The 27924-nt window shown below is 52.4% G+C and overlaps 1 protein-coding gene across 1 annotated transcript in view; it reads right to left on the bottom strand.

Annotated features, from left to right (window-relative positions):
* The window catches only part of NFASC (neurofascin), a 177444-nt gene that overhangs the window by 31406 nt on the left and 118114 nt on the right, over positions 1–27924 (bottom strand). The window contains 17 exon segments of the mRNA XM_038586009.1: positions 434–549; positions 2378–2600; positions 3894–3964; positions 4750–4947; positions 5249–5350; positions 6553–6597; positions 7499–7623; positions 8817–8953; positions 8955–8965; positions 9456–9622; positions 9924–10035; positions 10892–11035; positions 13207–13338; positions 14859–15043; positions 15449–15560; positions 21969–22019; positions 26290–26460. Coding sequence (XP_038441937.1) covers positions 434–549; positions 2378–2600; positions 3894–3964; positions 4750–4947; positions 5249–5350; positions 6553–6597; positions 7499–7623; positions 8817–8953; positions 8955–8965; positions 9456–9622; positions 9924–10035; positions 10892–11035; positions 13207–13338; positions 14859–15043; positions 15449–15560; positions 21969–22019; positions 26290–26460 — 2102 coding nt within the window.

Genomic DNA, 27924 nt, shown 5'->3' with positions numbered 1-27924 from the left:
TGCCTTGTTAGTGAGGGCTTCATGAAACCAGACTGGGTGAGGCAAGCAGCCCAGCAGGGGCCATTAGGAGAGGGGTGTAGCTCAGTGCTGCCTCAACACTGCTCCTAAGATACATGTGTGTCTGCTCACACATGTATTATGAGCATGATGAGCGATATGCAGCATCAACCCAAACCCACCACCCTTCATGTGATCTTCTGCTGAGCAGAATCTCAGCATATCTGTTGCAGGACACACCTGGGTATATGTATATATATATAAAATTTTTTCCAGGTGTATTTTTGAACAGCCAACACCATCTTCTTGAATTAACTCTGGATCCAACAACTACCCCTAGGACCCCTTCCAGGTATCTCATGGCCTGCATCTGCTACGCCCTTGCCCTGGTTAGCAAGCTGGGTAGTTAGGAGGGGCTGAGAGCTGGTGTCCTCACTCGGTACTCTCTGAGCTGGCCCTGGACTGTGTCAGGGTAAACGCGGTTCCACTGGAGACTGATGGCTGTGCTGTTCAGGACTCGGATTTTAACGTCAGTGGGTGCAGCCCTGGGATCTGCAATGTTTTGGGATAGAGAACTGGTTATGCGAGCGGGGCTGGCCCCTGGACTCTAGGGTCCTCTCGGACTTATTCTCTGCTGGGGCCTCCACCTCCTCTGGACACTGGGTACTCCATGCAGGCAAGGGCTATGACTGTTCCACAAGATTGCGCTTGGGGGAGTGGGGGAAAGCCAGCGCAAAAGGGCGGCCATCGGGTGGGACGGATCTGCCTACATGTTTGGAGGGCAATTATTTGCTATCCTCCCATGCTGGGTAGCCTCCGTTTGCCCCTGCATCCCATGCACTACCTTTCTCCACCTGCTCTGTGTCCCAGCAGGCTGCCCTTCTTTGGACTGTGTCAGTGGGTCCTGCTATTCACAGGCTACCAGATGGGTTTGCTCAATAGGAAAGGTCAACAGGAGACCCCAGGGCAGGAGGAGAGGGAGGGTCCCCTGGCCCTTTGAGGCTCAGAATGTCATAGCAGGGTCCTGCTGTCGCTACCCTCTCTGGGTCGTTTCTGATACCTTGCTAGTTTCCCTCAAACCCTGTCCTCACATTAGAGGTAGCCCCCTTTGAATGACACTCATTTTCCACCAGCACCCTGCAGGAAACATCAGCCACATACTGAAGATGTCCCAACCTCCTTCAGGAGGGGATTCTGATCCTGACTACGTGGAGAGACAGACCCCTTCCCTCTGCTGGAGCTGATTTGTACCTCCTTTTTCTGCACTCTGCCCAACAGAGCACAGGCTGAGGGGGTGGGCAGGTGCCATGGAAGCTGGGGGCAGGTTCACAAAGTCCACTAGACACTGCCCATTCTGTACTCACCAGCCAGTAGTGCCTGCCAGTCCCCTGTCTGGAAGTGCCTGCACCACGAGACAAGGAGCAGGATGGACAGAGTCGGCTGGTACTACCCACTTATTACAGACTGGGTCCAATCCATAATCACCTCCAGAAACGTGATGCCTGGGGCCCACTTCTTCCCACCTGACTGTCATGCTCAACACAGACCCTACTCTTAATCCCTAGCACTGGCCCTTGCAATTCCCCCAATGGGGATGTTCCTCCTCCCTTCCTTCTGGTCACCGTATCCATCTACATGATCTTTCCTTGGATCACCTTGACCAGGAGGGGCTGCTCAGCAGCCTACTCCACTGATGTGCTTGGGAGAGGGAGACCACTGCCATCTTCAAAGCCAGGTGCATACTTCCACATATATGCCCAGAATCATGTACAAAGGCTAGCTTCCCAAAAACTTTACTTTGCATGCCCAATTCCAAAGGTTAAGAGCAACACTGGGATGCCAGCTGGTAGCTGATCTGGATCATTCCAGTCTGGGGCTCTGGAGGCCTTTTCTATTTCTCGAGGTCTCCCCTGGGGAGCCAGGCAAGAATCTGGCCTGTGGCCCTGTTTCCTGTGGAGGAATCTAATTATGGCTCTTTGGGAGGGAGAATCTTGAAGTCTTGGCCCCAGCAAGGCTTGGCAGGAAGGTAGCTTAGAAGGCCCGGCTTCTATTTTCAAGCCTGACATTTGCCATTGTGTAGTACTGGCAAGAGTTTTCCCTCCTAGGGCCTGAGTTTTCACATCCATAAAATGGGAATATTGGAGCAGGTGACGATGTTCAGTAATTCCAACTAGAGTTCAGGTGATGACATTTCTGCTCCTGACATCAGGGGCCTGTTTGTCCCAGGTCACTCTAGGGAATTTCTCTTTCCTGGAAATCGACTGTCCTCCCAAGATGTTCTTGGAAGTCCTGTGACCCACCCTGAGGTCCCTGGTCTGTGAGGCTGGCTTTGTGCAGCCCAGCTGTGTGGGTCCTTGCTGGGGCAGGGGAGGGTACTCACAGTCTTCCCCGGAGTAACCGATGACAGTGTCTGGCTCAGGGCCCTTCCCAAAGTCATTTTCGGCCTGGACTCGGATCTCATAGGGCACGTAGACAGGGGTCTGGCCCACCACGTAGCGGGAGCCCCACACTGTGGCGTTGTTCCACGTCTCTCGAGTTTCTCTCCGCCGCCACTTGACGATGTAGCGCAGGTTGGGGCCAAAGGCAGAGGTGGCGTTCATGGGCTGAGCAGGGAGAGAGGGAGGGCAGGGGTGGAACCCAGGCCCACCCACAGCCTGCACCCTCCTTCTGTGCCAGCCATTCTGCCCCGATCTGCCCAGCATTGGAAGAGCGTGCCACCCTCACACTGAGTCCCCCAACGCCCAGAGTCTTATGAATTCAGCAGCATGTAGCTCTTCTGTGACACGAGCTTCACACTCAAGAACCTAGTCACTCTGACTCCCAGAGCCACCCACATTTGCAAGTCCATAGGGAGCCAAAGCTGCATGTCCAACAGGACTCTCCTGTGATGATGCATCAGTAGGAAGAACAAAACAAGAAAATAATAGAATATTCTCTGAAGTTGGAGAGGGATGAGTTTTGGGTTAGCCAGCCACAGCATGCCCACTACCAATGAACTCAGAATTCCAGAACTGACTTGGGTTCTACCGAATCCATGTGTGACTGTCCTGTCCTTCCCAGCACCTAAGGGGTGTGTGTGACTCTGTTCTTTCTTCCCTAAGGGCCTGGTCCAGGAAGCTGTCCCATGGGAGCCCACCCTACAGAGCTGTAGACCAAGAGCTGGTCCTTGCAAGGTCCTAAAGACGAGCCCCAGTGTCTTGAACCTGGGCTCAGCCCAGCTGCCCAGGCTGCTGTGAGATCAAGCCCTCAGAAGGATGAGGATAGACACGATCCCACATGCTGTCTCTCCCTGCTTCTTACCCATGGTGACAGCACAGAAATGTTAATATTTCAGTGGCTAAATGTGCATTTCTCAGACTTGGAAGTGGTTTGGAAAAAAGTCATTTTGAGACCACATATCCCAATTTTGGTTTGGAAAATATAGTCAGTGAGCCAAGATAGAGATTTTTTTTTTTTTTTTTTTTTCCCAATCTTGGCCTGTAGGGAAGCTTTTGCATCATCTTCATTCCTGGACTAAAAGAAAGCCTGCAGGGAAAGCAGCTCGGGTCTGGTCTCCCCTCTACCCCCAGCCATCTCCAGTGGGAGGACCCCAGAACACACCCAAACTAGGTCTAGATGTTTAGGCCAAATCTTTCCTAGAGGCCCCCCTAAACCCCTCCCTCTCCGAGAGAAGACCATTTTAGTTTGCTTGTACTCTCTCTGGTTTTGCCAAACTAGCTACGTTCTTTGGTCACCTCTGCTCCCATCTCCTGTCTTAACTCTTGCTCTTAGACATGCTCTAGTTTAGTCTCTGGAGGTCCAGGAGCCTTGGGGTCTCAGGGGCATAAAGAGCAAGGGCTCCCAGGTACTCAAGGCCAAGACAGCGGGCCCATCAAGGGGGACAGAGGGACCCTTACCGTCCAAGTGATCTCCATGTTGTTCTTTCTGGTCCCTTCTCCCTTTACGTCGGCGGGATTGGACTCAGGGGCTAGAACCCAAGTGGATGCAAAGGTCAAGTCCAATTTGTGCCACCAGGGGCAGGGAGCAAGCTCTCTCCCTCCCAGCCGACCAGCCCCATCTTTCCCCAGCATCTCTCTGCGCCCTCAGTCCCACAGGCAACCAAACTTGCTCTGCTGTTTTCTCAGGTGTATGATATGCTTCCCTAAGACTTCACCCCCAAGAAATTAGACCTCCCCCAAGGAGGGCTAATTTCTTTTGAATTTTAATCCCTCACCAGACAGCATTTATCATAAGGCTTCCCATACTTTGGATGGTCCCGACAGCCAATTCAATATGGATTATCCCCTCCATGGATTATCCACTAAATCAATTTAATATCAGACTGGTTTATCCCTGGCATTTAACATTTTGGGGAAGCAGCTCCACTCTCAATGAGCGGGCATATTTTCAGAAATCTAAACATTACCCAAGCATGATAGGAAAAAGAAATCTGACATAACACCAGATTATATTTTTCTCCTGCCGATCTTTGCCATAGCACTTCCCTTTAAAGCAGATCGTCAAGAATTATTAAGGATATTAATAATAATAATCACAGTTAGCATTCACTGTGCACTTAGCTACACACCAGGCATCAGGGTAGGTACCCAACCCGCATTTTCAGACAAAAGCCTCCCCACAGCCCCGTGATGGAGGCGGTGTTGTCATTATTCCCTGTTTCACAGCTGAGAAAGTCCAACCTTGGAGAAGTTAGGTGACCCACCCACGTTCCATGGGCAGGAACTGGGGGCCATTCGGCCCTCAGGTACTCACGCGCCCCGCTGGTCCTGTAGCGCTCAGAGGGGAGGCTGGGATGGCTGCTGCCCACCTCGTTGATGGCGATGACCCGGAACTGGTAGTTGACATATGGGGACAACTGGAGGATGGCAGAGTTGACGCTGCCTGGGAACTTGGAATGGTCATGCCAGACCCCTGGCTGGAACTGGTCCTCTTCAAACTGGACGACGTAGTCTGAGTGGGCAAGGAAGACAGTGCTGGTTGGGAGCTGAGTTGACGGAGTTCTGTGAGGTTCTCCCTCGCGGTTGCCGCTAGTCTTAACGTTCTGCCTTGGGTAGACGAAGACCCAGGGACAATTCCTCCCGAGACACTGAGGGGACCCGAGGCCTCTGTGCGCTGTGTGAACAGCCCAGGGCACGCGCCAAGGGAGGCAGAAGCGGGACCAGAAACCAGGGCAAGGCCCCTGGCTGCTCCCAGAAACCAGGCCGCCATCCATCCCTCTTTCCTGGATTGGAGCACGGGGCCCCTGGCTGACCTGTGATGGGGCTGTTGTTATCATCCCCTGGGATCCAGGTCAGCCTCACACTCCTCTCAGCCAGGTCAGTGAGCTCCAAGTCCCGGGGTCGGTCTGGCCGTCCTGGCAGCAGAGGAAGAAGACACCACACGGGACTCCCGAATTAGAGCCAGCTTGCCCTGCGCTGGCCCCAGCCCTGGACTCTGGCCTGTGATGGGCCCCTGAGGGGCTGAGGTCACCACCAGTGGAAAACAGCCCTGGCCTGCCTGGAAAGGTCAGCACAGGGACTACCCCCTTCCCTCAGGGGGCTGAGGAAGAACAAAGGGGAGACTTAAAATTTCAGCACCCCAAAAGAGCATCAAAGGATGTAGGGTGTAGGGAGAACTGGGACCGACCCACCCCATTTCTTAGGGGTGGGTATTCTTAGGGTGTGAGCATTTGGAAAATGATGCCCTTTTCATGAGACCCGTGCTTGCAACCTTTAGGGAAGCTGGCAAGGAAGTGTGGGATTTGGTCTCATTTTCTGGGGATAATTACCTTCTACTCTGTGTGCCGAGGCTTTGAGGTTACAGGAGCTCAGCGGGTGTTTGGAGAGCTGAACAAGGCAGCTGGGTTAGGAGTGTGGGAGGGACAAAGGCTGAGCACCAGGCCAGGGAGGAAATAGGGACTTAATCCAGAGTTTCAGTGATGGACAGGAGGACAGAAGAGCATCAGCAAGCGTCCAAACAGGACTGGGGGCTCCTCTCTCACTGGATTTCCTTGGTGGGTGTAAGGGCCATCTTGGCCTGGGGGTAAAGCTACCTCACTACTGACTGATGGGGTATGTGTGATGTTTCCCCATCCTGGCTGCTTGAGCCAGTTATTTCTGAACTCTGGCTGGTAACTGGGAGGATTTGGAAGGTGGGTCACATGAGCCCACATTCGTGTATGTGTGCACACGTGTGAATACAGATTGTGAACGGGTGTGCAGCAGCAGAGGTGGGGAGGCTGCAAACGAGATGGGCCTACAGGTATTTGGAGCACGTGGGCTTTCCTGAGAAGTGTGCAGGGAGAGAGACAGCTGGCAGGGAGAGAACAGGTTACCACAAGGAAGGGATGGGTGAGCAGCCAAGGACTTCCGAGGAAGCTGGGAGCAGGGCTGTGGCAGGGCTGGGAGGTAAGGGGCAGGACCTTTGAAAGGAATCAGATTTGGCAGCGAGTGGAGAGTGTGACCCACTTGCCTACATGTGGTACCTCCTGTCCGGTAGCACCTTCCTCCTCGGACTCCACCCTCCCAGCTACCTAGAGAGGGCTTTGGAAGGGGTCCTGTGATTAGTACAAATTACCTTTGGGCAGGGCAGCCAAACGGTTAGTTGGAGTGGCCTGATCAGCTGCAAAGGTAAGACGGGTTATTCAGGTTAGCACATTATCCAGGATTACAGGTGTTCTAGTAGGATGGGAATAGGTGGCTGAGGTTTGAATGGCTGCCCTGGGCTGAGGTGTTCTAGGCACACCCTCACCTTTGCTTCCATGGAGACACCCCTGTGCTTCCTCCATGGCTGACAGTGTGGAGGGGACTGTGTGTTTCCCATCCCAATGCCACTATGTGCCTGGGACCACCATCCTCAGCGACTGCATTGCCGCCACAGAGGGGACAGAGTGAACCAACAGTAATGGCAATAGGATGCCCAGAGAGAGGACAGAGGTGATGAGGGGACACCAGGGGATGTTCTTCCCTGGATGGGAAAGGCTGTCTTCCCCTGGGGTTGGGACGGTTTAGTATTTACAGTCTGACTTGGACACAGGGCAAGAAAAGATGAAATCGGTTTGCTAAGTGCAGAGTGCCCTATAAAATCCCATTAAGGAAACAGGAGCAGGGTGGGAGGGGGAGGGAGGCTAGTAGAGGGTGTTGGCAGGACAGACTCAAAATTCAGTCTTGCTTCAATGATGAATTGTTTTAACTGACGTAGTGGTACGGAGGTAGCTGTAAAGTCGGTATGGATTATCACAAGAAGAATCCCTCATCTACCTTCCCCCTCTCGTTCAGGCACCCATCAGTTGAGGATTTGGGGGAGTTAATGATTCTACTCAGGAGGCAAGGTGTCCAGCACAGCTTGTTCTGAAAGGAGCAGCTTCCTAACTCTTAGATCAAAGGGCAGGAGATCACCACCCCTGACCAGCCGGCTGACCACAGGCAATGTCCTGGGACCTGTGTGGGGCTCACTGCTTCTCTGACCTTGGGAAGGGGTGGGATGGGAGGCGGTCAGAGCATGTACGAGCAGTGGCAGTTACCTAGCACGGTGAGGTAGGCCTTGGCCAGGTCCTGGTCCAGCTCAGTGCTGGCAACACATGTGTAACTGCCCTGGTCCCGCTCAGCCACACCAAAGATGGTCAGGGAGTCGTCTTCCTTCTTCATCCTGCAGGGGCACCAGGGAGTGGTTGGGAGGAGGGCGAATGGGTAGACAGTGAGCGGTGCAGGGGAGCTCTGGGCACTGCCTGCTTTCTCCCTGGAGTGGGGATGGTGAGTGAGAGGGAAGCATCACAGGCTGGGCAGGGTAGCCACAGCCCCTCGCAGGGGACATGATTTGAGAGGGCCATGGTCTTCACCACTACCTGGAGCACTTAGGTGCTTGATGGAAGGGAAAAGGAAAGTGGGTGAAGCAGAAGTGGCCCTGATCACATTCAGACTCACATTCACTGTCCTCAGATTGCCTATTATCTATTCCTTGCTGCCTTTCTTATGCTGTGCTCTTCCCCCCCAAATCAGGGCACGGTTAGGTCCACCCCCCAAAAGGCAGGCTGGCAGCCCTCCTCCTCCCCTACTTCCAGCTCTCCCTTCAGCCCACGCCAGCCTGTGCACCCAGGCTCAGGCCAGCTGTCCTGCGCTCCTCTGAACTGTCTCCTGAGGAGGGAGGTGGACACCACAGAGCAGGGTGGGCCGGGAAAGCTGGGAGTGCACAAGGCCTGTGCCTGCCTGCAGAGCACACCCTGGGAAAAGCCAGATGATTGTGGAAACAGTCGTTCCCTATGCCCAACCTCAGGGCCCTGCACAACCACCCTCCGAGATGTGGGGGGAACAACAAAGAGCCCCGTGGAGGGCTCTCCATCCCCCTCCATCACTGACTGCACATCAGAGATATCTGCCGGGACTTTTGGACACTCTCAATGCCTCCCCTCCCACCACACCACTTAAATCTGGACATAGGAGGCCAGTGAGGTCTAGTAAAAGCACCCTGAGTGCCTGTGGGCTGAGGCGCCCCACTAACACCCTGGTGGCAGGCGGCTCGGGCCAGCCCTGCCCTCTGCTGGACACCAGGGGCACTGCGAGTAGGGCTGAGGATGGGGGTGCTCCCAGCAGAAGAGGGAGGCAGCGGGAGGCAAAGGGGTGAGGGGAGAGGAGGGAATAGAGAAAAGAGTGAGAAAGAGGAGAGGGGGAGAACTGGTGGGAGAGGGGGAGGTACTGATGCTGCCACCCCCTCCGTGGCAGTTCCTGGGGGACACGATGCCACAGGTTCTCCGTCCCTGGGTTCCTCCGTGTGTCACCGAGAGCGAGGAGGAAGAAGATGGCCCAGACTCACACCAGGAAGAGAGAAGGAAGGAGCAGAGAAACCTGTTTCCTATGTAGAGAGGCTCATCATCCTTCAGCCAGGAGACCGTGAGCTTCAGGGAGGGGTCGTGCTTCACCCGACACTCCAGCTGCACCGTCGTGCCCCTTTTGGCCACCTGGTCTTCAGGCATCCGGTAGATTCCTGGTGGGGTCTGTGCAGAAGCCAAGGGAGCTTGTCATCGGCAAGGCCTCTGCCCCCCACCCCGCGTGGCCACGCAGTGAAACACGTGTGGCCTCAAGATTAGAGGGACCGCGGGAGGAGGCAGAAAGAACCTTCCAGGTGTATGAATGGTGGTGGTGGGGCTAGTAGGGGCAATTCCAAGGAGGAAACAATCCCCATGTCCTTTCTCTCTGGCTGGGGAATCTACGATGCACTTCCTGGGGGGGTAGCAGAGTGCTGGTAGGGGTCTCCAGCTTCCCTTCCTAGTCCCACGGGGACTGAACTGAGCAGAACTCTGTGTTCCCGGCCCCCAGGCCGGCCAGAAGCCCTGTGAGGACACAGAAGCCCAGCGGGAGGGCCCCACGGGGGATCTGACGTGATGTGTGGTGTGTTTTCAAAGGGAATGGCTCACGGGAACCACTTGGAGGAGATGGCTTCCTTGCCTGCCCCACCCCGCCTCTACCTACCAACCTCTCCTTTACCTTTGACCTCCAGGCGGACCTGGTTCTCAGCTTTGCCCAGGATGTTGGTGGCGACACAGGTGTAGATGCCTTGGTCCTCTTTGCGGATCATCTTGATTTCCAGACTGCCATTCTCGTAGACGTGGTAGTTACCACCATCCAGGTTACTTCCCTGCCCGTTCTTAAACCTCACAACAGAACAGCGGGACACACAGCACACTGAGAGAGCAGTGTGCAGCCCCGAGCCCCCGATGCTCTGCCTCCCACTGCTGGGCCGCCCTGGCAAGTCTCTGGCCCTTTCTAGGCCTCGGTTTTCTTCTCTGCATAGGAATGGGGCTGACGTCGATGATTGATCAGCTTTCTCCCAGCTTCCACCCTACAAGGCTCACTGGTCTCACTGAATACCCTACTTTGGGCCAGGAGGGTAACGAGTGCTATAAACCAGAGGAATCCCCACCCCCCGGGGGTGAGGCCTGGTCTGGAACTTACCATCGGAGTGTGGGGATGGGAGACCCGAAGAATGGGCAGTCCAGCCGTGTCCGGTTGTACAGGATCACCCTAATGAGCTGGTTCCGGGGTGACAGCATCCGGGGTGGCACGTCTACAATTTCCAGAGAATGGACCTTGGCTGGGGGGCTGGTGGGGGTTAGCTCCTCCAGTTCCCCTCCCCCAGGGTCTTCCATGTGCTCTGGCAGCACAGCAGCTTTCCAAGCACCCCTGTTCCTCACCCCCCACCACAACCTCCCTCCTTTTTTTTTTAAGATTTATTTATTTATTTATGATAGAGAAAGAGAGAGAGGGGGGTAGAGACACAGGAAGAGGGAGAAGAAGGCTCCATGTCGGGAGCCCAACGCGGGACTCGATCCCGGGACTCCAGGATCACGCCCTGGGCCAAAGGCAGGTGCTAAACTGCTGAGCCACCCAGGGATCCCCTGCAACCTCCCAGGGTTGGGGAGGGAGGAGGGAGCTCATCTATCTGTCCTCAACCTACCTTCCACCCAATCCAGCTTTTGCAAAGGGTCTCCCAGATTATCCACCAGGTTCCAAACCCTCACAGTTTGGGTTGGGTGGTGCCGCTACAAACAGGAACCTGCCCCTTCACAACCCCAAGGTATCTCTGAGCTGCCCCTGCCTTCTCCTGGATCTAGAAGTGACACTAGTACTCAGAGGCCACCCTGAGGCCACCGAGAACACAGAGTTGGCGTGGATACGGGGAGGGGGTGAGACAGGCCCCACCCTCTCATCTGGAGATAGGAGCCTCATATGGAATTAACAGTCTGCACACCCAGATCCGAAGTCCTCCATCCTCCCCAGAAAATCCATCTTCAGTCTCCATGCTTCCTCCACCCCACTGCTCTCCTACCCCACCCAGCCTGGCTGACCTCTGGAGAAGAAAGTGGGCCCCACGACAGGAACAAGCCCCAGGGAGGCTCCACCAGGTGGAGGGGTGCACTCACCCAGCACGCTGACGAAGGCGTTGGCCAGTAGGTAGCCATGCTCGTTGGAGGTGTTGCACTGGTACACAGCTCTGCTGCTGATCTGGGTGTCCCGGAAGATGATGGTGTCCCCGGCCACCTCACGGTTTGGGTTGGGTGGTGCCGCTACAGACAGGAAAGATGCTCCTTGTGAGAAATGGGGCAGGGTGGAGGGCACTTGGGGCTCTGGCCAGGGCTCCCTAAGATGACTGGGTGCCCTGGAAGCAGCAGCCCGGGGTGGCTCCCAGAAGACCCAGCCTCCAGCTCCACTGCTCCTTAGCTTTGTGACTTTGGGTCCATCGTCAAACCTACTGGAGTCTGTTTCTCAGTCTGTTCAGTGGGACTGTGAATCCCTGCTGGACCTATGTCACAGCTGGGCAGATGTGGTTGACAGGTGTGGAAACAGAAAGGTGTTTGAATTCCAACCATATGACCTGTCAGCATCATTCAGCTCCTCTAAGTTCCAGCCTCCTGTGTGCAGAATGGAGATGACACATCACCTCAGGTTATGAGGATAACCTGAGATTTTAATGCATGTCTCAAGTCATTGGCAGAGGCCCGGCACGCACGCACTGATTATTGTTGCTGTTAATTATTTTAATCCATTGTGCATATACATAAATGTTTTGAAAAGGACAAAGAAATGTCAACTCGATGGAGTCTACCAACTTCCCATCCTCTGAACAGAGCATTGTGCAAACATTCAGAGTTCAACCAATAAGCCAATGCCTGTTGAAACCGAATGAGTCCTTAAATTTGCCAAAGCTACCCGATTGTCCCAAGAAATATATCCTAAACGGACAGAGGACCTTTCCCCCCGCAACTCTTCAAGTATGGCTGGCTTGGGGTGCGGAGAGCAGATGCTGGGGAGTGGCTGTGGGGTCTCAGTCCCACTCACATGTCTATCTGGGGCTGGGACAAATCAATAAATTCTAGGCCTCATTTCCCTTCTCTGTCAAGTAGGGGAGATTTACTCCCATCCTTCCTCACTCCGACGAGCGTTATTAAAAGAATGATAATAAGCTATACACATAAAGTTTTCTAGAAATGTAAAGAACCCCCACTTCTTTCATCTTTCACTAGAAGGTGACTTTCCTCTCTAAAGTTTCTGGACTAAGCCAGGTGACTTGGCTTGGATCGTCGTGAACTCACCCAAGATCACCCAGACCTATGGCAGCAGTGGGCAAAGAACCAACGTGGGGTCTGGCCCCCGAGGCGCCATGCCACAGATACCATGTCTGAGCCCGGAACTGGGGAGTCAGCAAGAAGGAAGTGAAGATGAAGTCAGCATCCTTATCGCCCGTCCCCAAGTCCCCAGTCAGCAAAAAAGGCACGAAGGAGTCCACCCCAGCAACTTCAATGCCTCCTCCCTCCGGCAATTCTCAGAGACCCAACTTTCTTCTCAGCCACCCCCCCCTTGACTGACAGGTGACCTTTCCAGGGCCACCACTTAGTTGCGGGATCCCAGGCTCTGCATTTATTCAATGGTGCCGTGAAGTTTGCTGCCTCAGTCTGCCTTGTTCTCAGAGTGCTGTCAGGACGGGGAGAACAGCAGAGGGCAGGCAATGTCCGGAGCTCTGCTTGTGCCCAGGGGAAGGACACTGGCTGGGAGGGAGCTTTGTGCTCAGTAGAGGGTGCAGTGTGCTGCATTCCTACAGAGACCCGCCAGGACACGTTAGAAAGTAAATGCAACTATACACGACACGATGGGAAAACCTGACCAAGAGCCCTGGCTGGAGGGGGCCCTGGAGGCACCTACTCTAGCCATTGGGTAGGACTCAGTTTCCCCAAATCTGGGCATAGCCCTTAACTGCATCCATTCACCTTTGTTCTCGTGGGGAAGTTCTTCCTCATATCTGACCTGGCTCTCATTTTGCCCTCCACAGAGAGTGAGGCCTGGGTCACTAACGGTAGTGGGTTACTGGGCTCTGCTCTGCCTTCCAAGCCCCATCGCCACTCAGAGGCTGGCTCTCCGCAGATGCAGACCCAGTCTCCAGACCTTCAACTGGGCTGTGCGGTTGTTTAGGGCAGAATGCAAGATTCAAGAAAAACCCAAGGGAGTTTTATGCTCCCTAAATACGGGAACATAACCACAGGTTTCCTGTTCTCTCACACACAGATGAGGCAGTTTCCTTGCCTCTTGATGTCCAAAGATCTGGGATGCTCCAGAAGCAGGAGCCAAGGGGTTATTCTTGAACCTCATTCTGGTACACCTGGGGCTGGCCCACAGGGATGGGGATCTGGAGCCTCTGATAGGAGACACAGCAGAGCCAGGTGAGACCATGACTGTTACTTACATTGCAGCGGTTCCCCATTTACCATCCACTGGACAGTGGGCTTGGGGTTCCCATTGGCTCGACACACCAGTCTCCCGTCCTCACCGGGAGCCAGGATAAGGTTCTTGGGTTCGTCCAGCCAGTAGGGAGCAGCTGGAAGGCAAGCAGAGCACAGGCAGTGGAGTTAGATGGCACGGGGCAGGCAGGAGACACCAGACCGGCTCCCACTAGGAAGGCAGGAGCCCCTGAGTGCCAGCTCCAAGGCCTCACCACCTGCCCAGGGCTCCTCCTCATGGGATGACTCAGCCCTGCCTGCCTGCGGCTGACGTGGCACCACATGCTGCCCGCTCTATTTTGAGTTCACAGAACAATAGTTTTAAACTAGGGCTGCTCGTTAGAATCCTCTGAAGAGCTTTTAACAAACATGGACACTGGGGCCTATCTTAGACCTACTAAATCAGAATTCTCAGGGGAGGCTTGGACAGAGGACGCTTTTAGAACCCCATGGGTATCCACGATGTGCACTCAAGGGCTCCAGCCACGCAGGTGGTAAAGTGCACCCGGGGTCGGCCTGTGTGGATTCTGCTGCTATTGCTGTGAGATCAGACCATTTAGAAAAGGCCTCATATGCATTCTTAGGCACTGGGCTTTGGGTAGAGTAGAGCTGGCTATCCCTTCCAATTGTGAATATGTGGATATGTGGATTTTTTCCCTGAGAAGTTCCTTTGGATCAGATTCTCAAACATCTTGACACCCCCAAAACGGTTAAGAACCCCTGGTTTGGCAGCCCCAGTGGCTCAGCGGTTTAGCGCCACCTTCAGCCCAGGGCCTGATCCTGGAGACCCGGGATCGGGTCCCACATCGGGCTCCCTGCATGGAGCCTGCTTCTCCCTCTGCCTGTGTCTCTGCCTCTCTCTCTGTCTGTCTCTCTCTCATGAATAAATAAATAAAATCGTAAAAAAAAAAAAAAAAAAAAAACCCTGGTTTGAGTGTAGTACTGAAACCAAAGTCATAAAATTAACTGAGCGTGTGTTTCAAAAGTTCTTGCACTGTTGGTATTAGACCTCATCTGTCCCAATCATCCTGTCAGCCCCAGGCTGAGGAGTGACTGGTGCATCCCACCACCTGTGGCTGGGACACGTAAAGGCACGTGCTCTACTGCCTGCAACAGCTCAGATGGGCCATCTATGCTTTGGAAGGGAGTGAGGTGATTTTTTAAAAAATAATTTGTGCCATGATAACCTCCCATTTTAAAGAAAGAACCATGCACAAGTACACAGCACAGGGCTAAGACGACACACCGTGAACTGGAATGCAAAATGAAAGAAAGGCATGGTGTGAAATACGAATGGCCCATTGGGGTAAATTCACCTGCGGAGGGAGCCCCAGGCACAGCAAAAAATTGGGGGATGGTCAGGATGGATCTCCTGCCCCTCATACCCAGTGAGCATGCGCGTGCGCACATACACACACACACACACACACACACACACACACACACACGGGGGGGGGGGACGCTATCCCTGGCAGATCACTATTGCCACTAACCAGTGTGTTATTGGGTCTCCCGTACTCACCCTGACCCCCCCCCCCACATCCCCCTGCAGAGTGAAAGGTGGTTGTGGTGTGTAGGGTTGGCAAAATCATCATAATGAGAAATACACACAACGTACCCTTTACTCTCACCGAGATCGTGTGCCGGATGCTGCCCATCTTGTTGGAGGCCAGGCAGAAATACTCCCCAGAGTCTTCCTCGGAGACGTTGGTGATACGCAGAGCCTTGTTAAAGTTCTCAAACTTGGCCTTGTCAGATGGGAGGTCCCCACCTTTCTTGTACCATGCGATGTCTGGCGTGGGGCTGGGAGGGGGGCCAAGTGGGAAATGGGGACATATCACCAGCTGCGACCCTGCTTTCTTCTACAGAGCTGGAGGCACCCAGGCATCCTTGAAGTGTACTTGGGGCCCAGAAGGATGCATGCCCTCTGACAGCAGATCTTTCCTGTACAGAGGGGATGCTAGGCCACACAGCACTGAGGGACTAATATAAAGTCACCCGGGGTTCTAGCACATGCCAGACACCTACCCACCTCCTTTCCTTGTTACCCATAAAAGAGACAGCCAGAACGGGAGGGAAATGATGATGTTTTGCAGAGGCCTTGCTCGGGCCTGTTTCTGACTCTGCCCCCCAAACTGTGGCAAGGAGCGAATTCCTACTCCCCTCCTCCTGGAGAGTGACTAGAGTGGGGGTGTGGGCTGTACATACACCCCAGAGGCGATGCACTCCAGCAGAAGATCCGTGCCACGCAGCACCATCTGACTGCTCGCTGTGCCCTGGGGATACATGAAGCTGGGTGTCCTTTCTGCAACTCCTCGTGCTGAAATAGGACAGAAGATGCTCTCATGAGCCTCCTGCCCAGGGCTGACCCAGCTAGGCCAAAGCGGTCAGGCTAGAAAGAAGTGTCATCATGCCCCTTACCCTTAGAGGCACCAAGCCCCAGACCCTCCCAGCTGAACCTCCCCCCAAAGGGCCGGGGCAACATTAAGAGAGGTGTGTTAGGAAGCGCGGGGCTCCCTGGCCCCACTGGCACATGTGTGTGAGCAGCTCTAAATTTTTTTTTTTTTTTTTGAGCAGCTCTAAATTCTGAAAGGATCTAATAGGAGTCCAGCTTCCTCCCCGGTTCAGTAAACCCTTCCTTCCTGGGAAAGGAGGAGGAGGTTGCCTGAGCAGCAAGTGGTTTACCCCCTGAGCATCCTGTGTTGGGACCCTAGAGACCAATGTGGTGGCCCCCCTGGAAGGCCGTCTCAGCAGCAGTGGATGAACGAGAAGGCACATACTGGGGCCACAGGACAGATAACCTGCTCTTTGGGACCCTGGAGGCAAGGAGCTGGGATGAAGCCACCGAGACCCAGATGAACAGTCAGAGATGCAAGCAGCATTATTAATGGTTTAGCAGAGACATGGAGAGAATGAATGAGCAGAGATGACAGGAAATCACTCTGGGGCCAAGACCATTCTGCTTCCTCACTAATGACTCTAGAATGGGGCTGGGAGGAGAGTGTTAATTGGATGTGAGAGACTGGGGGAGGGGGAAGGGAGGGGGAGCGGGAAGTGGCAGCCAAGACGGAGGAGGTGATCTACAATTCAACTAGGCTGGAGCAGCCACGTCAGCAATCAGTGACAAGCATGCAGGGTTTGATGGCCAGGTGGCTCACAGAGATCCACATGGCCAGGATGGCTGTTTGGCCGTGGACGGGGTCATGCAAGTCTGGGCACACCCCCAGTACGGTGGACCCCACCTTACCTGCGCCTCACCTCTCCCGGGGAGCTTTTTGCACAGTTCTATGGAAATGGGTAAGACGGAAGGGAGAAGAGCGAGGGTTTTTCCAACCAGGAACCCCAAAGCAAAGGGAAGCCAGAGGAGGCACCCCTGCCCCAAGGCATAGGGTCATAAACAAGAAGAGTTAAAGGTAGAAGCTGAGCCTACCCATGGGTGCAGTGGGTCTTAGACTTGGTTGGAGAAGTGAGAGGAGGAAGGCAGGCAGAGCTGCCAGGAGCTGGGAGTGGTCAGAGATGCCTGGAGTGGGAACAAAGGCATCTTCTTGGCTGGGGGCTGTTTAACGGGTCCTGGCAGTGAGGACAGAGTGGCAGGGGAACTCTTGTCTCTGTGACACCAGTGACTCCTAAAGGAGCTTGTTGGACAGGCTGGTGCCTGGCTGGATCAGCAAAGCTCCTGTCTTAGAGGCACTCAGCGTCTCTCCATTAGGTATTGGGGAGTTCATGTCACAGAGTTGGTGTCTACTTTATGCTTTTGTGAGGGGAAGAAATGACGAGACGTATACACAGTGAGGTGGCTGGCACAATATGTGGCACATAGCAAGCGTTCAGTAAGTGTTTGTGGGATGAATGAATTCAAGGGAAGACGGGAACAAAAAAGAAGGCAACAGTTTACCCCATGTGTTATTTCTCTTCCTGTAAGATGTCCTCATGTGTCCCACCAGCACACACATATACAACAGCGGCTACTGAACAGGTTAATCCATTATGTGGTTAATCGGTTACCATCTAGGACTCTTGAAGCAGCCAGCTCTCAGTACCAAGGAAGCTTGACACCAAAGCAGCAGCTTCGTCCCACCCATTATCATGGAATCACCAAAACAGTCAAGATAACACAAGGTCAAGGGAACTATGAGAAGGATATTTCAGGGCAGGAGACTCTGGTGTCAGGTTGGTGACTCTTTCGAGGGCTGGGAGCCCTGGGACCATGTGAAAGAGGACCCAGCCCAGTTGGCATACTCCTTCCACACAGGAACAGAATCTGCAGAAACCAATCTGCCACCCTGTGGACATTTAATTCACACCATAGCATGCAGCACCATAAGCACACTTGACCAGCAAAGCATGAAGTACGGGAAGGAGGAGAAGCGAGCTGAGTCTCGCTGTGAGTGCCTTGACGTGCTGTAGCTGTGACCATAAAAAGGTTACAGCAGCACTTCATTTGTAGGATGTGGGCTAGCAACCATAGAATTATCCCAAAGGAAGAGAAGCTACTGGGAAACAAGCCAAAGTTCAAAAATATAGGGAAGAACATCCTAAAAGTCAGAAATAATAATCAGGGCTACCACTTGGTGAGCATTCATAATGGGCTGGGCCCATGCTAACAGCTCTCTCTAGACATCATAGTCATGCTCAATCTTTACAACAAACCTGGTATGTGTGGGGGGTACTACCTCCATTTTCAGCAGAGAGAACTGAGGCTCAAAGAAATCCATAGACTTGGCAAGGTCATCAGCCTGCTATGTCGCTATGTTTTGGATTGTGGGCCATTTGGCACCAAAGTGTGTGCTCTGATAGCTATACTATATCGCCTCGTTAAAGATGAATACCCCATCTGTCCCTCCTGACAGCCAGCTCTGGGAGTATCAAACCAAAGAAAACCAAAATTCAAGGGCAAAAGAGGCAATAGAGAAAGACTTAGCGTCTTAGTGAGCTGCTCTGGTGAGCCTCTTCCACTCAGCTAAGATTCTATCCCTCCTTGATGGCTATCAAATAAACTCAGGCCCATGCTAGAGAAAGAAGCTGGGCTGGGAATTAAGAGATTCCCAAGGCATCCAAGAATCCATTTCCATGGATTCTTAAGGCCATGGAAAGCTTGAAGAGGAGTCAGGGTGACATGTGGTATCATTAAGGGATGAGAAGCTGGACCCAGATGGGGAGGTTGTGAAGAAATGTGGTCAGCTGCAGCACGAGGTATTTATATAAAAAATTTATGAAGGATAATCCAGCTGGCGGCTTTGGGGGCCACTGCTCCCAAGGGAAGGTGGCTAATTTCTTTCCCAGGAGGTGACCCAGAAAGAATCTCCAAGACAAAGGTGATTACTCTCTAGGGCTCTATATGGTGGAGGATGACAGTCTCCTAGGGTGTGATCTTACATACCCTCCTAAGAGGTGGGGACTCAGCCTGTCCAGCCTGATGATGCTTCTCTCATTCTCCCCGATCTCCAGGGCTAGGGCTAGACCTAATAGCTGATCAAACTCCAAACCCAGATGCCAAAGCATCGGTGTATTCAGGAAGAGCTTCCAACCATGGGCCCCTCTGATCTCAAACCCAAGGACAATCTGTCCTTTCTGGCTCTCCTAAGCTGTGGCTCAAGAGTGGGATCATGGATTTCTAGGGAATCTGATTAGTAGGGAGACATCGAGAGATGACACTGCCTCAACCACCCCAGCTTTAAAAGTGATGAGAAAACGTCTTGCTTGACTCCTGCAAGAGGAAAGGTCAAGGTTGCTGAAAACCCGAGTTGCTCCCATCTGTTAAGTACTCCGGGTTAGCAGAAGAGAGTCCAACGTATCAGGTATATCTGAGAACCTCTGCCAAAAACGGCTTTTAGGGGCAGGTGAATCCCCCATTTGCTGCTTTCAAGTCTCATAATTAAGAACTCATGGGGCTGGATCTGTGGCATCTCATCCACCTCTCTGGCTCCAGGAATGGCTGAGCAAACAATCCCAGAAGACGAGAAAAACTCTCTGTCTAGCAACATTTGATACCTTCCACTGCCAGGAAGTCTCTTCCATAAGTCTGACCCAAATCCCTTATCCAATAGTTGGAACTTTTTTTTCTGATCCAGTTCTCAGCAGAGCTGATGATCTGAATAGCTTTCATTTTTCTGGCCTGCCCTAAAATTTCTCCCTCCACAGTACTTCCTTCCTATAATTGTGCTTGCTAAACAAGCAAGCTTCTCTTCAAGTTCTCTGTGTCCATCTTAACTTCACTCAACACTAAAGTATTCCCTTCAATGCCAATAGTACCAATAATGTGTTAACACATACTAATCAGATGCGCGTTATCCTGGTTAATCTTCATGACAATACTTTGGGGTGGGTCATCTACCTATTTTACAGATGAGGAGATTAAAGTTTTCACACACTAAATGACTTGCCCAAGGCCACTCAGTGGCACCTCCTGTAGCCTGCATTTAATTCCAGGCTGTCTACCTCAGAATGCCCACTCTTCTCGTCCTTGTCTCCTTGCTGGGTGAATTCTACGTGGTAAGCTACAATCTCAGACCAGCTTCCCCCTGCCACTCGGCAGGTCAGGGGACATCTGGCATATGTTTAAAGGATGCCAAACCACTGTAGAAATCACTAGAATAAAATGTAGTTATGGGGTGGCCCTACCGCTATGAGACATGCCGTATTTCAAGGCCAAGCAGACAGATCACTGGGCGTTTTTCACTGTGTTACGCCTCTATGTCCAGCCCTTCACTTAGGAAGGACCTTCTCTTCCTTCCTTTCCACTTTCTCTTTCTTTCTAGAAGCATTCACCTTGGTGTGCTTTGTTCAGCATATGTCTCACTTTGACTTTATATCCTTTCCAGCTGGCTTCATGCTTAGGTCAGCTTCATTCATCCTACCCTGGATTGAGAACGGGTCGATCTCCACGTTAGTTCTTGCAAAGTTTGCTTGGTTTCACAGCCCTGGATGTTTCTTAGAACTCCCACTCCTTCACTTATAGTCACATCTATAACTGGTCACAAAGTTTAAGTGGCTGGAATCACTCAGACTTATCCCATTGATAAAACAATTCTACATGCATGTTCCCCTGAATGGTTTATCTGATACAAAGTGAGGTGCTTGGATCAGATGGTCTCTAAGGGACCTTCTGGCTCTGACATGCTCTAGCTTCAAGAATACTTCCATAATAGATTACCTGAAATCCAATTTAGAGAGAGGCACATTCCACACCAATATTCTGGCCGCTCTTGACACAATGGTGGTTGGGCCCCATTATTTTGAAAACAAACAATGCCCCAAATCCAACAAAGGTCCCCTGCTTCCTTGGGCAGTAAATCTCTCTGGCAGAGTCTCAGTGTGGCTCTAGCCGCCTGATGTCAAGTTAGAGCCTTTGCCTCTTTCCGGGGCTCTCACTCTCACTCTCTTCCCATCCCCCGCTCCAGACTACGATCATTGTTTATATTAGCACATCTCAGTGCAGACACTTCCTATCTATTTGAGTCCACAATGACACCCCTGGGGACCTGCAGCCTCAGCTTCTGAGGCATAAGTGATGATGGGGGCCAGCTGCCTCACCAAAGCCAGCAAATGACGTTCCCTCTGGCTGCTCAAGGAAAACAAGACATTCTCCAGCCATGGGAGGTTGGGGGGGGCGGGGGAGTGTGTGGGGGGCGGGGGTGGCTCAGGTGTGGAAATAGCTAATTACTCTACTACTCAGCCTGAGCAACCAGTTGTGTGATGAGTTAGAAATATGCCTCATGAGGGCGGGGGGTGGGAGTGAATGGGTGACGGGCACTGGGTGTTATTCTGTATGTTAGTAAATTGAACACCAATAAAAAAAAAAAAAAAAAAAAAAAAAAAAAAAAAAAAAAAAAAAAGAAATATGCCTCATGGGGGATCCCTGGGTGGCACAGCGGTTTAGTGCCTGCCTTTGGCCCAGGGCGCGATCCTGGAGACCCGGGATCGAATCCCACGTCGGGCTCCCGGTGCATGGAGCCTGCTTCTCCCTCTGCCTATGTCTCTGCCTCTCTCTCTCTCTGTGACTATCATAAATAAATAAAGAAATATGCCTCATGGAAACTGTTCCACAACTTGCAAGTGTGTGGACTGGTGGGCACTGGATTTGCACACACTGCCAGAGCAGAGAAGCAACTCAGGCCACAGAGGCCAGGCATGGCTCATCTTCATTTATACTTACCTCAAAAGAGAACTCAGGGCTGGACTCTTATTCATATTTTCCAAAGGGATTTTAAAGAGACATGGGGCTTGTGAAGGGGTGCCCCCCGGTAACTAAGGCAAGATTACAAGGCAGGCAGTTCACATCCAGACACTTAAGAGTTAACTAAATATATCACAAAGCTTCCTTCGTGTACTCTAAACCTCCTCCTTCCTTTTCCCCCCTCACTGTGCAGACTCATCTATCCTCAGATACTCTCCATCCATCCACCACTGGGTCCTATGATTCCTGTGTTTCTACTGAACTCGCCAAGAATCTCTTTTGAAGTCTTGCCCTGGTCTGACCAACCTGTCTAGATCTCAGTGACTAGAGGCTTGCACGTGCTGGGAAACCACTATGTGAGCTACCTCAAACTCCCAAACTGGCCACTGTCCTCCGGGAGAGCAGTGTCTGGAAGGGGCCACCTCAGCACCCTGGTCTGGGCAACGGTCAGTCCTGACACCCCGAGTGAGTTAATGACACGGTATCAGTCAGGTTAGGAGAACTGGGGTTAGGACAGGCAAGGTTACTCCCAAGGTTACCACGGCGACTCACCACTGTACATGTCAGGGTGGTTTCTTAAGGACGAGTCATTATAGGGGTTGTCTGCAATAAACAAAAGAGGGTGAGCAAACAGGAGGCCACAGAGCGCTTGTGGAGGCATAAACAGGGGGCAAACAACAGAAATGCAAAGCCACGAAAACAACTGGTGTTTTTGCAAAGAAAGACACGGCATATTTGGAAAGGAAATGTGCTTGGTGAAGAATAAGCAACATAAAACAACCCAAAAAAGGGAAGAAAAGGTTAAATCCTGCAAAAGAAGGCAATAATAAAAGAAATTTCTTTTTAATGAAAGAAATTAGGCTTGACCTTTAATGGCTTGATCCTACTGTGTTTCAAACAAATGAGATAAGGATTAGTGGCATCCCGTAGTAGTCTTTTGAACAACTTCCCATCAAAATCCTCAGTTCCCAGGACTCTGGATCAGGCCAGCTCCTGGGGTAGCTAAAGAGAAAGGAATGTGAGTGATCCCTGAGGAAAAGAGCAAAGCCCTCCTTGGGCAGGAACTAAGATGCAAAGGTGGGAGGCCAGGGAGAGAAGACAGTCCAAGAAATACAGTTCATAATTTGAGAGAGAAGGACAGAGGGACTCTTGGCCGTGCCCAGCGATCATGTGCTAACCAGCAGCAAGCAGCCCTCCCCCACCTGACCAATGGGCACCATCCTGGTCTCTGAGATGCCTCCAGTGGCAGAAAGGCCTTCTTCTGAGGAGGCCAGAATTTCTCGGGAGGCAGAGAGAACCAGGCTGCGGTTCAGATTTTTGGAAGAGAAAGGGAGCCTGGGCAGGACAGAGCGTATAATGGGCTAGAAGTCCAACACTTGGATGGGAAAGGCCCTCTGAGTAAGCTGGAGATTCAGAGCTCCTAGACTGGCTTGGGTTCTTCAGGAGCAGACTGGTGGCTTTGATTCCAGTGTTAGGTAATTAAGACCCCTGGGCATTTAATCCTTGGTGAAAGACAGTTTGGAATAAGGCACTTAAGCCTGCCAAGGCTAGGCTTTTCATTCTACCGCCATCCCTGTCTGGCTACTGGGTTCAAGTTTTGACGGTCCCCAAGGGGGTGAGGGGCGGGTACAGCCGACTGGAAGCCAAGCAGACAGCCCAGCGAAGCCAGGCTTGGTCCAAACGCTCGAGGGAGGAGACGCGCTGTGCAGGAATATTTGCATATTTGAAGACAGATCAACTGTTAGAATTGATTGCAGAGGCTGTGCGCACTCTTTGCTGGGACCCGTAGTGTCTGGGTTCCCAAAAGTGCTTAACGCCCAGTAGGGAGATCTGCATTATCCAGAACTACCCCCTTAAGATGCGGTCTGTGGAAAGATGGAGCCTGTTTGAGAAGTCAGCCTGGGTTCATCTGGAGCAATGGGTGGGAACCAACCTGCAGTGGAATAAAGAGGCAGGGTGGCAGAGGGGAGGGGGGAATGAGGATGCACTCGAGGAGGGGACATTCCTCTCTCTTGGGGGAGAACAAGGGCACACAGCTAAATGGGCCCTTTGGCTTCATACTCCGGAGCTCGCGTGCCACCAGGTGAAACAGAACTGCTCTCTTTGCAGAGAAGTGATCCAAGCTTAGAAGTGATCTCACAGCTTGTGGATCCTCCAGCACATCTGAGAAATTCAGGGAGACTTTCTGACTCCTAAGAGTGTCACTTAGACGGCAGACATTAGGAGGAAGCAGGGTTAGTGCTCCTGTGCCTGGCTCAGGAGAGAATCCTTCTCCCTCACCATGGTCACCTCTTATTGTGGCAGAAGGCACCCAAAGGGGCCTGTTCTGGTGTGGACAAAGTGGGACAAGTACATCTCTGTTGGCCTGACTCCACTGTTGTCTTTGCATCCCAGAACAAATTTTAAAAATGGTTTCAGATCGCCCAGTGTTTTGTATTAGATACCTTCCCCCCGCACCCCCCCCCCCCATCCTTCCTTAAATGTAGGTAATGCAAAATCAGCCATGATGAGATTGGTTTCTTCCCCCAAGGAGCAAACTGTGATGGAAACCCGCGGTGAGGAGAGACTTTGAAGCTGTCCCAGCATGGCTGTTTTGCCTCCCATCCCCAGACCTGGTTCTGAAGGTACAAGAAAGAGCCTGTGTCCTTTCCAGGCAGGAAAGCAGAGAGAGCACAACTGTGCTATTTTAAGCAACTGTGCCCAATTCTGGGCTGGCTCAGATGCCCAGAACTTGCTCCTGGCCAAAGCTGCCCCTGGGAGAACTCCAGGAAGCAGACAGGGCTCTGTTCCCATCACCTGGGAGGGGCTGGGGGGAGGTTCTTGGCATTTGGGGGAGTTTTCAGTGGAGTAAGGGGACCCAGAAATAAAGAAGAAACAAACAGCCCTTACCTCCTCTGGTAGAGAAAAAGGCGTTTCTGGAAAGTCCAACTTCTAAATGTTGTTGATAATCTCTACTGCCTAGTTCCACAGAGGAAGGCTCTTTGCCACCTCCACCTCCCTGGCTCTAGCCTGTGTGACCTGGAGGGCCTTCGTCCAGGACTGTGGAAGGTCACCTGACTCAGTCCCCAAACAGGTGCCTGACTTGAAGCATCACACTAGGTAGGCAGAGAGGAATCCAGGTGACGACACTAAGGCTGTCTGGGGGATCAGCTCGGTGAGCATCTTGCTTGATGCTCCTGCCTCCCTCACTGCCCAACACTGCCAGCCCCGTCCAGGCCCCGCAGGCCACTCCGAGGTCCTAGGCAGACCACACTGTCCTCCCCAGCTCAGCCAGCTGGCAGGTTCCTGATGTGCACTAGACACTTCAGACAACCAACTTTCTCCTCCAGGGGTTCCTTCTGGGCCTGGGTCTGGAATAAGAAGGCCAGAAGGGGGTGGCAGAGACCAAAGCTGGGTCCACTGCCAGGAGCACATGGGGCTTACCCTGGGGTTTCTGGCTATCCCGCTGGTTAGCAAACTGCGGGCTGCCTGACCCCAACTCCAGACAGTGTGTGGGGGAGCTGCAGAGCTGCTGAGAGTGCTGGAGGCAAGTAGATAGGGTTCAAGGAGAGAGAAAATGAAAGGTGGAAAGAAGAAAGGAAGAAGGATGGAGGGAAATAGGAAGGAAGTGAGAAAGCAAAGGGAAGACAATGAAAAGAAGAGAAAAACTGTCACAGGGAGAAGAAATGAGAAGGAAATTGCTTCTTGTGGGTCTGCCTCGATGCTGGGTGGAAACAGAGTGGGGGCTGGGGTTCTCGGCACCACCAGCTTCCATCACTGGCAGGGGCTGCTGAGGAAAGAAGACCAGGCCACCAGCTGTCCTGAGGGAAAAGCCAGCTCCCTGTGCCTCTCCCCCATTCCCCCAGAGAGGCATGTGGGCTTGGGGAAGCCGGGGTTCAGGCTTTCTTCTCTAACTTGGGGCAGCTGCCAGTGTGGCCTTTGCATGGCCTCTCCCTTTGCGTGGCCTCTCCCACCACCACGGTCCCCTGTGTGGAATACAGCATTCACAGCTGAGTCAGACAGACTAAGGTCTTTGGGGCAGGGGAAGCGCTCTCTAGAAGGCCTCTTACAAATCCACGGTGCAAACTAACACAGCCACTCTGAATTCAGTGTCCTAGGCTGGCTAAGGATTTGCAGCCAGAGCTTCAAGCCAGCAGATCCCCAGCTGCGGGTCTGTGAACTGACAACTCAGTTCTCTCTTCTGCAGAGGGCCTGGTACCCATGCTATGCGGGGTCAGGAAATGCTGACTCCCTTTGGGACCAGCCAAACAGAATCAGGAAATAAAAAATGAAAACACATACAACTAGAACATAAATCTGCAGCTTGAAAATGTTGTTATTCCAAGGGGTCCGGCATCTACATATCACAGAATCAAACACAGTTCACATTGTGGGCGGGAGGGGTCCCTGCTGATTTGGACATTCTGTACTGTGGCATTTTGCTAGAAGTACAAACAACCAAATGGTGACTAGATAGAAAAGAAATCCTCCAGCTGTGTGCACGGAAGAGACGCCGGAAGACCACACTGAATGCTGCGCTTCTCCCGTGCTGGTGTGTGTCCGGAGCACCTGGTGAGCTACCGGAGGACACGGAGGCAGGACGGTGGAGGCAGGCTCGACAGGCCTGGGACAGCGGCCACGTGGGCCGGGTGGTTCAGCCTAACCCTGGAGCCTGAGAAGCACTGAGCAAGAGGAGGACCAATTCGAACTCAAGCCTTCAATATCAAGAGAGGTTGATTAAGAGCTGCTGAAGTAGCTCGGGGACAATAAGCTGGAAGGATTTCTGGGTCAGCCTTAGGGACAAGGCTTCTCTCAGCCCCAGGTTCCTGGGGCTCCTTGGGCTCAGCGGGCTTCTGCCCCTGGCTCCCAGGCCCGGGCAGGGACCCGCACTTACTGGTGAGGACCTTGAGGGTGAACGCGTTCTTCTGCTGGATGGTGTGGGTGAAGTGGAAGCGCGCGTTGCAGCTGTAGTCTGTCTGCATATCCTGAAGCATCACGTTGGAGAAATACAGGTCACCGTTGTGGCCCTGAGAGACACGCTTGTCCTGAGTGATGGGCTCCATGGCTGTAAGGAAGCAGAGGTTTGGAGAGGGGTGAGCAGTCATGGTAACAGAAGTGATCATCGTGATAGGTCAGGTGATGGAGCACCTACAGAGCCCCGGGGTGGGGTGGGGGCAGGGGTTCATTATTTGGTCTCCTCCTCTCAACTCTAAGGTAGGGCTTATTTCCATTTGACAAATAAGAAAGCAGTGAATTTAAAGTGTCCTGGGTTGCAAAAACAGTGTGGGAAGAGGAGGATTTAGATTTAGACCTGTCTACCCACCATGCCCGTACTTTTCTGGCTCCTGTTCATGTCACGAAAGCTCTGACCGGCCCTGAATGAGAGGGAGGGATCACAGCCCTTCAGATCTTTGACTCCTGATTTGGGATCATAGCTTTCCAAATCAGGAGTCAAATTCACTTGTTTTTCTTTTCTATTTTTTTTTTGGAAGATTTTATTTTTTTATTCATGAGAGATACAGAGAGAGGCAGAGACAGGCAGGAGAAGCAGGCTCCCTGTGGGGACCTTGATGTGGGACTCTATCCTGGGACCCCAGGATCACAACCTGAGTCAAAGGCAGATGCTCAACCACTGAGCCACTGAGGCGTCCCATGGATTACACTCGTTTTCCTTAAGCTCTCACTCCCACCAGGAAAGAGAAAAGCACTACCAATTATAATTGTAAGATACATACTAATCACTAATGCACACCATCAGTTTTAGGATGCTTTCTAATTTTAGGCATGTTAAAATATGAAAATGATGCTTTTCAGAATTAATGACATCACAGGAGTGGCTGAGGATAAGCACCTATGATTTTTGAAGCATCAGATGTCATTTCAAATGACCAGGTGCCCAGGTTATTTGGTTTGTAAAAGCATACTTGTCAGGTTGACTATTTGTAGCTAACTCTTTCCTATGCCCCACAACTGTTTATTAAGTCACCATTTCTTAAAGCACAGGTTAATGATGTCAACTTTCCAATGATGGGCTAGTCTTCAAATGGCTTATCAAAGATATACTGCAGGCCTACTGTGTGCCAGACACTGTGCCTAGTATTGGTGAAAGAGAGATGAGTAAGACAGTTCCTGCCCTCAAGGAGCCTGTGGCTTAGTAGAAGAGGTGGTGGGTAAAGAAATCATCACTATACACTATGGTGAGTGGGAAGCCTGGGTAAGAAGAGGATGAGCAGAGAGGAAGAGCACAGAGTTCCTGCCCTGAGTTCAGACTTGGAGGCTGCATGACATTAGGCAGAAGAGACAGGGGCCCTAAGAGGTTTCTAAGCAGCAGGAACAGTGGGTGCTAAAGGTAAGAGCACACAGCTGGGGTAGGGGGTAGGAGAGGGGCCGGGGAGGCAGAGGGAACCAGATCAGGAAGAGAAAGATGTCTGGACTTTGTCCGAGGTGATGGAGGAGCCAGTGAAGGGCCTGGAGCATATGAATGAAACTATCAGATATATGTTTTTAGAAAGATCAGGGAGGTGGTTAC

Source organism: Canis lupus, chromosome 38 (assembly GCF_011100685.1).
Source record: "Canis lupus familiaris isolate Mischka breed German Shepherd chromosome 38, alternate assembly UU_Cfam_GSD_1.0, whole genome shotgun sequence".
NCBI classification, from domain to species: Eukaryota; Metazoa; Chordata; class Mammalia; order Carnivora; family Canidae; genus Canis; species Canis lupus.
Note: the sequence above shows the minus strand (reverse complement) of the source record. Positions and strands in the feature narration are given on the sequence as shown.